We start from the raw sequence: 12,138 nt of genomic DNA, 5'->3' as shown, positions 1-12,138 counted from the left end.
CAGAGCGAGACCTGAGGCTGACATAAACGGCCCCTCTCGATAGACAAGCCTTTTAACGGGCAGTAGCTGAATATTTGCCCCTTTGAAGATAATGCCAAGGGAATGCCATTTGTTCGTTTTCAACTGTTAGTCACTGATTTGAAGATATCCTGTGGTTTGTTAGTACATAATGTGTTTCCTCCCATATGGGGGCTAAAACCAGTGACAGGACACAGAGACAAACAGCAACTGTGTCATGTTTTGGCTTCTCTTCACTTCTGTTGTTGACAACATGCTCTTTATCCCTCTCACTTAGCATCTCCCCAGAGAAATAGACTAAATATATACTGCAATGTGGCAATAAGGCAGCATGGATTATTAATGAGCCTCAACATGCCTCTTCATGCAATACAGTAGACATTTGAAACTATGTCTGGGTTGATTTGAGTTCTTGGCCTGAATATTCTTTTTACAAATAATCTGTAAAGAACCTTAATTTTTAGTGAAGGTCAAAACTAATCATGTAACAGAGTGACTTTCATTCATCAGATTTAATTGTCTGTTATGGACAGAGATCTTTTTTCTATGTGCTCACTAAAGTCTGGAATGACATTCCACAGCACATCAGAACTTTAACGTCAATAACATAATTTAAATTAACATTTGCTTGCTATTTAATGGAGAGGTTTACCTGTGACCATTAAGTCAGCTTTATGGCTTTGCCATGTTGCTCATTCTCCTGGTCTGTGTGTTTGTTACTGTTCTGTCTAGGGTTTTTTGTTGTGTATGTGGTGTTTATGTTCTGCAGAGCAGGAACCTGCTGAAAATCAGTTTTACACTTAGTCAGGCCCGATTGTCTTTAATCTTTTCCTCTTTAATAAATAAAAAATGAAAAAATGAAAATTATTTTATTTTGCCAGGATGCAGAATGTCAACAAAACAGACATGCAGTAAAACATAGAGGATGTAATGCCTCTGGGTTCCTAGAAAATTAAATCAGAGAAAGTCTATTGGTGTCACTCTAATTATACTATATCAGTGTTACCAAAATTAAAACCAAGTCTTATTTTTTATAATATATATATATATATATATATATATATATATATATAATTTGTTTTGGTGATGAAAGTGATTCTGTCTCTTACCATACCTTTGCTTCCAGTAAATTGTGAGCATTTGTTAGTATGTCCTGTGGTCGAAGGGCTTATAGTGAAGCTTACACTAACTGAATAAGTGAAGAGTAGACAGAGCAGGGAGCACACTCGCCCCAGGATCTCTCTGAGATCAGTGTAGTGATACCTGCTTGTTTAGGCCTGTCCACAAGCGTAGACAAATATTTAAGGACAGTGATGCCATGTAGTTTAAGTTGTACCAAGCTTCCTCTTTGAAGCTGAAGCAATAACCTGATTATTACTATTACTACTTATTATTATACATATTATATTATACTTATTCATTCATACTAAAGGAAGGCTATGAGAAAAAATAACGGAACTCAGACAAAACAAACGAGATGGATTGATACCACTTTAACTTGGTAGTAGAAACTCTGAGCAGCTGTTTGATGTCAATTTAGCAGCTTGTAGCGAGGCTATAGATGTTCAATTAATCATTAAAACTCCATATTTTTGACACGTGAAAGTAGTTGGTCATTTAACTCAATACATTCTACAATTTTCTCCATTATCCAATTTGCTTTGCTCCAGTTTTTTGTGCCTTTTCATTAATTCCAACAATGTTTGTTGCCCTGGAAAATCCTTCTTCATGATGTTTGCCTGAACAACCTCATCAGACAGCTCCTCAGTGTAAATTGGCTGACAGTGGCCAGTGTTTTCAGCTAGTCTGAACGGTTGGATCGATGTATACTTTGTGAAACAATAACCTGACTTTAATTGAGGGGTGTAAGAAATTAAATAATTGTGTTTCAATCACATAAACACAACACAGAGAAAAGAAAAAGATGGGTAAAATGACCTTATAGAATAAATCCAACCCTTCCCTCTTTCAGGCTTCTTTCCTCTTGTAGAACTTTTCTCTTACATGATCCTTTAAGGATTACACCCACACTGTTACTGCACTGCAGCTCCTACTCTTCCTCTCTTTACCCCTAAATTTCTTATAATCTCGATGATCCAGAAAATGAAGCTTATTCTACTTTTGTAGTCAGTAAATTGTTTTGGTTGAGCTCATGGGTCTAATACCTAACATGTAACTGTATAATCCATGCAAATCTTGTATGATAATTTTATCATGCATGGGTTCTCATTTGAAATGCATGAACTTGCATTAGAGAGCAACAGAGTGAAATCAATTTATATGGAATGCAAATTTACAAGGTAAACACTCGCATCAAAAAACACTTAAATCTTTGTTTTAGTTAGAGGTTTAGAGTGGCAATAGTGATACGGACACTGTCAATCTATTGTATGACATTATGAACAATACATGTTGTATGTGACGTTTTTTTAAATATTATTTTAATAGCCACCACTGTGGCTGCAGAGAGTGTCTCCTTTTGTACTCTTCTTTGGATGTTCAGTATGTAAAGTACACATGTTTTACTGTAACAACTGATGTATAAAAGCCATAAAACACTTGTTAAAACATAACATTTTTCCTGGAAACATCAGTGTGCTTTTTATCTGTGTAATGTCCACAAACATAATACTGTAACAATGTCAGTTAGTGGTCAGACCGTGAAAACACTCACAGAGAGTGATGTAATGTGTCCTTGTCTCATGCAAATGTAACCCATAATTCATTCTCCAGTGTGCGACGTGACCTTCATTTTGTAGCTGGAGTCAGCAGACGGTTAGCTTAGCTTAGCACATGGCCTTTGGACGGGAGCCAGGCTAGCTGTTCCCCCCTGTTAAGATAAGCTAACCAGCAGCTCGCTGTCGCTTCATATTTAACAGACAGATATAAGAGCGGTATTGAACTTCTTATCAAACTTTTGAATAAGCACATTTCCCAAATGGGAAACTATTTCTTTACGTTTTAGTATTCAATGTATTCAGTTATCTTTCAAAATACTGTAATTAGTTTTAAATATATGCTATGATTTAGAATGCATCACATTTTAAATGGCAAACAAATTACTCAAATCTACAGAATTTATTTAGCACTAGCTTTTGTTGCCTCTATGAGAAGCTGATCAGGCATGGTTACAATTTTTAGTATTAAAACCTACATTTTCAACAAAAATGGGTTCAGTTGTACATGCAATATCTGTGGATTTGCAACACATTCGATACCTCTTTCTAAAAAGATTTCATCAAGACAGATCCAGAGCTATTGAAGTTCTTAGGAAAACTCTTATCTACAGGGGACAGAAATGAGAAACTACTCGGTAGCTCAGAATGAAATGTGAAGACAGTGGGCGAGAGAGATGGAAATGAAAGAAAATAAGTAAGACAGAGGGACAGGGAATGAGATGAGGAGAGTGTGAAAGATGAACAGTGAGGTTGAGAGGAGTCTGTGAAGGACGTCAAGTCCAAATGGAGCAGAGAAACGGGAGATCTGATTTGATGAGAAGCGTTAGGCCTGAAGTCAGAGCATACATGACACAAGATGGATGTGATATTACTTCCATGCAGGCTGTTATATGACTAGACTGGAAACCACTACACTGCAATGAGAAAAATAATGACCACAGCAAGCATTTATTATTTGAGTCTTAAATCCTTGTTTTTCTTTGAAGACAGAAACATAATTATATGGAATGGTGGATTTGCATTCAAAGTGAAATCTTAGATTTTTTTCAGCTGTTTAAGGTGAAAAAAAGATTTAAAGACAAGAAGACCCAAGGCAAAATTGTTTAAATGTGATTCCCTGGGGGAAGAGATCACTATACTTTAAAGCAATATTTTGACATTTTGGGAAATACGCTTATTTGCTTTCTTGCTGAGAATTATATGAGAAGATTGATACGTCAATCTTGTTATCTAACTCTCAGCAAGAATTCAAACAAGCATATTTCCCAAAATGTCAACCTTTGTTGATGTTTTCAGCTAATAAAGCTAATTACCTTCAAACTATGAAAAGTGAATGAATCATTGAATGTATTACTGTAGTAATTACCTTTAACTTTTTTTGAATTCATATATGCAGGGCAAAGTGTCAATGATTGTGTTTACTGTTAAGGATTGTAACTAATACAGACACCACCTTAAGTCTTTTACTAGCACCTTTAATTCACCTCAACTATAGGAGAACAATGGTTTTGGGACAGAACAGAAATAAATGAAGATATTAAACATTAAACGCCTCTATCAATCTCTTTAATAGTTGTCCCCACTTACATGTTCATTTCCTGGTCAGAAATTTATTTTGGGAGAAAGTGCTAAAAAATCATCAGACTCACTGTAACACAGCAAAATGTGAAAAAAAACCTGATATCCTGTGTGTATGTGTGTATGTCTAATGAGCCATACAGAAAAATATGTGATGTCACATCCGACTATGCCAGTTGGCGTGGTCAGATATCCTGTCCTGTAGTTCAGGACTGCCCACACATGTCTATGGTTTCCCATGATTCCTGGTGGGTAAACAAGCAGTTCTGTAACTGGGTTTAAACAAATTTGTCTGTAAACATTTGCTTTGCTGAAGTTTCAGTGCCGAGGATTATCATTTATCCATAAAGCCCATGTAAATATATACCGCTTTTCTCCTTGTAACATGTTTCTGGAGAAAACAATTTAACTTCACACGATACAGATCCATGACCACTGGCGGATCTCGGTCGCTGTCGGTTTGATTGATAGTAATATCAGTGGCATGTCTAACTGGCCTCTAGCACTGGTCTCTATCTATCACTGATCCAAGAAGGTCAGAGCACACTTTGATCCAAAATAGCTGATGCATGAACTGAACGGCCTTTGGATTTTAATATCTGTTAGAGTAAGCCTCGGGCTCATGGAGAGCACAAAGCTGTTGTTTTGTAGTATGCACAGTGGTTAATGAAGTGTGTTATAATGTGACAAAGCCCAGCCTATGCGTGCACAGAGAAATAACAGCAGACGAGTCTGTATGAATGTTCATGTTTTGTGTGCGTTTGAGCCTGTTCCAACTTTGTATGCCATATCAGAATGTTGCATTACTGGAACCTTGTCAACAAATATCTGGTACCAGCCCAGTGAACATAACAAATAGCACATGCCATTTGGTGGACCAGTTTATCACGGGAATCTGTGCAGGATTGTGCAGGTTTTGTTTATCTTGTGTAAGGTTTTCGGAGTATTGGGTACTGGTAGGGTACAGATCCAATTATTGGCAAATTATCAAAGATGTTTTTATCAATATTAAAGTTATGAATATGGTTATTAATAACTTTATCAAATCAACAATCAAAAAGGGGCTCCACCGTGGAATCTCGGGGGCCAATAACCAAACTGTGAAATCATCTCATTTAGGTGGTGTTCCCTTTTAAATACAGATTTTAACTTGGTTAATCTATCTGGTATAAAAGGAACAAAAGGAAGGGTGAGTCCGAGCACAGACCAGCTTGTTATTACAATAGGTACACAAATAATCACAGACAACTGCCATTTGCAGTATAATAGAATTTATTAACTTCAAAATCATTAATGGCCAATCAATAATCCTTTGATCAATTAAAATCAATATATTGTTTTTTAAACTACAACAAAAAGCATAAACAAAACCAACATGTGGTGAGACACTGTGTGTGTGTGTGTGTGTGTGTGTGTGTGTGTGTGTGTGTGTGTGTGTGTGTGTGAGAAAGAGGAGGGGGTGACGAGGTGTAGTCTAGCCAAAGACTACAAAAATGGCTACTCCTGTGAGCTGCACAAAACTAATTTAACCCCAAGAGGGCAGTAGTGGTAGGCTAGGCCCAAGATTAGCAGTTAGCTCGTTCAGGCTAAGCTATGTGCTACAGACAATAGGCTAGGTGCTAGCCAGTTAGTTTATCTGGTGAATGACTAAGGCAGCTAGCAAGGCTAGCTGCTAAAGCTAACGTGTCTGCAGCTTTGTGGCGGCGCCTTGTGTGGCTATTATGCAAACATTAATTTTCTGACTCCTTATACAATAACCTTTCCAAAAATGTATAGTTTAGCAAATCCCCAAAAAATTCCCACAAAAATATATAGGGAACCTGACTATAAGGAGTGGGGGGGGGGGGTTAGCTGTGATCTTGGGTATATGTGTGTGTGTGATAGATTAGCGAAAGAAGCATATTTAGAGAAACAAAAACACACTTTAACGAGAAAAGAAAAAGGCACTTTGAGTCTTGATTTTCTCGCTCTGAAAACAAACTCTTTTATGCTAACAAGGGGATGTTTTTCATGTTTAGCCTCTCTGGTAAGCTAACAGCCAGTGGCAGCTGGTGATAATTATTTTTGGGGGGGCACTTATTTTTGGAGGGTGGGGCAAATAAATACAAAGCAGTACTTTGAAACTGGGCAAAACAACCAGCACAACTTTATTTAAACAACTATGTATTTAAAAAGAGCTTTCAAGATTCAAGTTACAAACATAAGATAGTGACTCACTGAGTTTTTTTTAACTCACAACAGAGTAACTTGACTTAACTGTACGGTTATTTTTTTTCCTGTCTTCATTTAACTCATAGCTTGGGCATGAAACAAATTGCACCCACGACCAGTACTACTTTAAAACTTGAGATTATGCAAAATAACCTTTTACCAGAAGTCTAGCATGGTTAAACTAAATGATTCAGTATGGTAATCAAAATCAGTTTGGTATATAGGCCAATTAGGTTCAAACCCAATGTACTCAAACCACAACTTAAATATCAAAAACCTGACAAAAGAAAATAAAAATATAAAACCAAATTAACCAAAAACTGAGATCTCTTATTTCATAGAGATAACCAGGGGAATACCAAATCAGTCTGTTTGTTTGTTCAACCCTGTTTCATTAGTTTGAGTGCACTCAAGTTCCTACCACCACCCTTAGCAGGTAAAACTGCCCATCCTGGCTCCTCAGACAGTAGAGTAGGGAAACGACGTGAAAATCCTGTGAGTAGTGGAGATGATGATGGCGAAGGGCTAGTGAGCGGTAAGAAGATGGTGGTGGTGATGACGATGAAAACCAGGAGGCAGTATGACGGCGGTGACTTGAGCAGCACAGTTCTGTCTCCTAGAGGCTCACCAAAAAAACAGCCTGCACAAAACATGAAGAATAATCACTCAGTTGTCCATCGTAACAGTTCACTTGTGTTTCTCCTCAAGATACAACATATTCTTATATACTACACATTTTAATCACATTTCACTTAAATATTATAGCTTAAACTCAATGTTATTTGTCCATCTTAATTGACTAGCTTATAGAAAACATAGCAGTCACAACTAACGGAAAATACATACGTGTCTAGCTGAATTAACCAACAGCTAAGTTAAAATTTACAACAACAATTTCAATATTAACCATACCCTTTTATCAGGTTCATCAGGTTAGTAGCCAATTCCGACTGGCTTTAAAACACAAATCAAGCAACAATTCTCAAGGTTATCAACACCGATAGTAGTAATTTGCTGTTAGCTAGCTAGCAGCTAAGATAACTCACCGGAATATTCAATTCACACGCCGTTTGGACGGGGTCGGCAGCTGCACGACGTTGTAGAACTTCTCTTTCACGAATCTCTCCTTGTTTATTGTTGCTAGATTCCTACTTTAATCAAAGTGGTTAGACCATTTCAGCAACACAAGAGCTACCTGCTGGCGCTACTATTGTGTCCACCTTCTCTCTCCAGTAGCGGCCGGGTGAAGAGTTGAATGACAGGTGTTGAGAACCAATCAGATTGGATAAAATAAAATGTCTCCAATTCTGATTCGCCAGGGACGCAGCGAGGTGCGTCCGGAGGAGAATTTTTAAGAAACCAATTAGAGACCAGCTTCAGGTCACATGCTGGCCGAAAGTTTAAGGACTCACATACACATCCATTTGGCCGGCGTCCCTGCAGCCCTATGCTGCAGCCAAGAAACCGGAGGAAACATATTGAAACATAGAAAATAGTTAACCGATTAAAGCCAGTTTGTATTAAATGCTGAGGCTCTTACTACCAATTATGAGTAAACTATTTTATTTTTCATTTTTTATTTCATTTTTATATCATTTTTGTATACATTTATATTTATGGAATTTTGATGGGGGCGGCGCCCCAGCGCCCTCTATTGACAAGCCGCCGCTGCTAACAGCTGATCTGTTGCCTACACGGGTCCACGCCATAACTGTCTCGTCAAGCCGCAGTACCGTTGGTCAGAACAGTAGCTAAGCTCCGTGGAAGGAGCTAGCAATGCAGCATTTACAGTTTACCTAAGCTACATTATTCAGCACATCATCAACAAGTACCTTGATCAAAGCTAAAGTCACAGCCAAACAGATTAATAATCATAGCATGCAGTAATAGCACCGTATTAATCAGATCACATTAATGGTAACACAAATAGCAACAATAGCACATTACTCATTAATAAAACACACCCTGTTCTAATCTACCCAGAACACTATTAAGCCTCTTACTTTTGGATGTGCAGTTCACTTAGTTGTTTGGCGTATCCTCCGCGATGAACAGAAAGTGAGTTAAAAACACGGGCCCGTGATTTAACGTAACATATTGTTTTCCTAAGCGTGTTTTTGTCTGGTTTTTTTTCCGTGTTTTTGTCGCTTTTTTGTGTTACTAAAGCCTTTTTTGTGTGACGTAGTTCTTGCAATAGTACATCACGTTCTCGCAATAACACGCAAAAACACGCAACGTGGCGTGTATGTTCACATCTGCTGTATACAGCAGACATACACGTGGATAGCTCAAAATGCGTACAGATAACACGTCTTTACGCAAAGTCATGATGCCATGTTGCTGGCCCGGCCAGAAAAGAAATCTGCAGGCCAGCAACAGGAAAGCTCATTATTAACCTATATATCTCTTTTCTTTTTATATGTACAAAAGCCAAAACCTAAACATAATAATTTGCCATTTAAAATTTTAGCTTTAGAGGTGCTGGTAGGTGGATTTTGTTACCTTTGGACATAGACAAGCTAGCTGATCCCCCTCTTTTCAGTCTTCATGCTAACCTAAGCTAGCAGTTCCTTGGCTCTAGCTTCATATGCCCGAGAGCTGTATCAATCTTCTGTTTCATTTTTGGCAAGAAAGCGAATAATTGTATTCCCCCATATGTCAAAATGATTTCTTTAAAATCAAGCTGTGTCAGTTGTGACGGACAAGGTCAGCCACGTTCAAAAAAGCGATTTCAAATTGTAATTTGATCCACCTCTGCTGTCCTGATAGCTCTGCTCTGTTCGGCTATGTTGACCTTCACTGATCTGTCACATTTATTCCTCTTTTTTCATCTTCTTTCCTTCTCTTTCTGTTTTTCATCTCCCTTTCTGTCTGTCTGTTAGAGTAAAGATGCTGGCATCAGGACTCTGGTCATGTTGGATGAGCAGGGAGGTAAGTTGATAGGAAGAAATCACTAAACACCATCTCTCTAACATCTGTCTTCAATCTGCTACCAAGTCTCTCTTGCAGCTATTGAAATGCTGTATAATGGGGAAGTCATCATCAGCAGCACGTCCAGTATGACACAGAGTACCACTCAAATTTACAACACAGATGAAAATGACCTTTATGGTTCTATAATTACTAAGGCAAATTTATTTAGTGTGCTTCTGCCAAGTCTTTAAAAGTAACCTCAGCTGCAGTCTGAGCTAATGTGGCTAAAAGTATTATACTGGAAGTGACTGTTGAGCTAGCTTTCTGCTTTGCCTTAAAACTTTTATGGTTACTGTATTTGTCAGACAAAACATATAAAGTATCTCACAAAAGTGAGTACACCCCTCACATTTTAGTAAATATTTCATTATATCTTTTAATGGGACAACACTGAAGAAATGACACTTTGCTACAATGTAAAGTATTAAGTGTACAGCTTGTATAACTTTTTTTTTTTTAAAGACCAGTTATTTAGTGGATCCAAGATACTATGCATCCTGATAAAGTTCCCTTGGCCTTTGGAATTAAAATAGCCCCCCCACATCATCACATAGCCTTCACCATACCTAGAGATTGGCATGGTTTTATGTTGGTTAGCCTAATAGCTAGTTTGATTTGCATTGAGAGATGATTTTATGGAAAGTACCCCATCACCATACCTAGAGATTGGCATGTATGGGGTGTACTGACTTTTGTTGCCAGCGGTTTAGACATTAATGGCTGTGTGTTGAGCACATTTACACTGTTATACAAGCTGTACACTTAATACTTTACATTGTAGCAAAGTGTAATTTCTTCAGTGTTGTCCCATTAAAAGATATAATGAAATATTGACTAAAATGTGAGGGGTGTACTCACTTTTGTGAGATACTGTATATTGAGTTAATCTTAGTGATTATATTTTAACTATATCATATAAGTACTTTTAAGTAGTAGAACAAGGACATAAACCACTTTAAAACACATATTTGATGTATTTGCTCTCTGAACCCTGGTTGCCGTATTACAGAGGACAACTGACTGACTGAGTGACAGGTCAGAGGTCAGCTGGTAACAGATATACTTTACCATTCTTCTTCCTCTGAGGGGAGAGAATAATCACATTGACTGGTAATGACACATCCACATCCTCTCCAGTTCTGCCTAAATTATAACTTGATCCACCATTGGGAACTAAAGGAGCACTCCACCAATTTAGGTTCTCATCCTGTGCAAACAGTTGTATGATGTCCTTTGTGGCTTTGGAGGAACTTTGTAATGTTTGAAGTTACTCAAGTTATGGTGCGGTCTAACAAATGACGATTTGCATGATGAGAAATGTAGGATCCAGTGTTTTGTTTATAGAAGTGCCATACAAAATGTTATTTGTGGGCCCTCTTCCCCAATCACTGAATGGTATAATCACTAATAGTGTTCATGAACACAGTACAGAAATTGACAAACGTATGCCAACATTTGTTTACAGTTTATCATTATAAGCCCTGTGTAATATTACTTATATAATATTCCTAGGATATCTGTGTCGCGACTTAGAGTGAATGTGGGACAGTTTAGTAACTAATAACGAGCTGGAAATAATGCACTACTTCAATTAATTTCTAATACCACTTTAAAATATTCTTATAGTAACTTTTTGTTGTTGTTGTATATACACGTCGTGGTGCACTCAACATTATCTCAGTATTTATTTATCATATATAATAATATATGTCCTTTTGTGGCTACTCAACAGTGAGTTTAGCCGTGGCCGCCCGTCCCATCCTTGTGAATGCAATATTTTAGGAACCCCAGGAGGATTTTTTTTTTCAAATTTAGCAAAAATGTCCATTTGGGTTCAAGAATGAATTGTTTAGATTTTGGTGATCAAAGGTTACTGTGACCTCATGTCCTTCCCATTCTTGTGAACAGGATATCTCAAATGAAATATAACGCGTTTTGGCCATAACTCAAGAATTTCTACACTAATAATGACAGAATTTCACACAATACAATAAAATGATCAATCCATTTTATACCCAAAGGTAAACATTACTGTGACATCATAATGTTCTGCAAAAAGGCTTTCCTGGCCAATTATTCAAAGTCATAACTTAGAAGCAGAAGACATTTGGTTCAATACTGAATTGGTGACACTAATCTAGGGTACCCACCTTGAAACTGTGGTGATTGTATAGATCTTCTGTGCTGCCAGGTTGTAGATATGTGTGAAGCATTCACGTTTTGCCAAAAAATACAATTAATACCTTTTCATTAAACTCCTTCAAAATCTTCACTAAATATATTATATGAGTCTAGACAGATGTGGATGTAAACTGCAACTTCACTGGTTGGCGGAGGCATATAACCGTAAGACGGTAATGCTAGTCTCATATGATGCTGTATCAGTATAATGTTATATGATAGATCTGTCCTGTCCAGAATCTCTCCAGATTTCGGGGAAGAGATCTGTCTGCCAGTCAAAGGTGCTGCAGCCAAAGATGAACAGAGTAGTTCATAAAACACCCAGATCAGGGTTGCCACACCCAGCCCTGTGTTACTGGTTACTACAGTAGGAATAACATCAGCAGTATTGCCGGTTTATCCTTAAAGATAAGATTAGAAGTTTTCCAGCCACAATTCCATCTCTGTTATATCCCTTTTCCACCTAAATGTGTTCATATGTGGGTTTTTTATACGCCGG

General features: G+C 37.6%; 1 protein-coding gene across 2 annotated transcripts in view; it reads left to right on the top strand.

Annotated features, from left to right (window-relative positions):
- LOC114561058 (synaptosomal-associated protein 25-A) overlaps positions 1–12,138 on the top strand; it is a 51,424-nt gene that overhangs the window by 27,039 nt on the left and 12,247 nt on the right. For both annotated transcript variants that reach the window (XM_028586728.1, XM_028586734.1), the window contains exon 4: positions 9,368–9,416. In XM_028586728.1, coding sequence (XP_028442529.1) covers positions 9,368–9,416 — 49 coding nt within the window. The remainder of the gene's footprint in view (positions 1–9,367; positions 9,417–12,138) is intronic.

Source organism: Perca flavescens, chromosome 1 (genome assembly GCF_004354835.1).
Source record: "Perca flavescens isolate YP-PL-M2 chromosome 1, PFLA_1.0, whole genome shotgun sequence".
NCBI classification, from domain to species: domain Eukaryota; kingdom Metazoa; phylum Chordata; class Actinopteri; order Perciformes; family Percidae; genus Perca; species Perca flavescens.
Note: the sequence above shows the minus strand (reverse complement) of the source record. Positions and strands in the feature narration are given on the sequence as shown.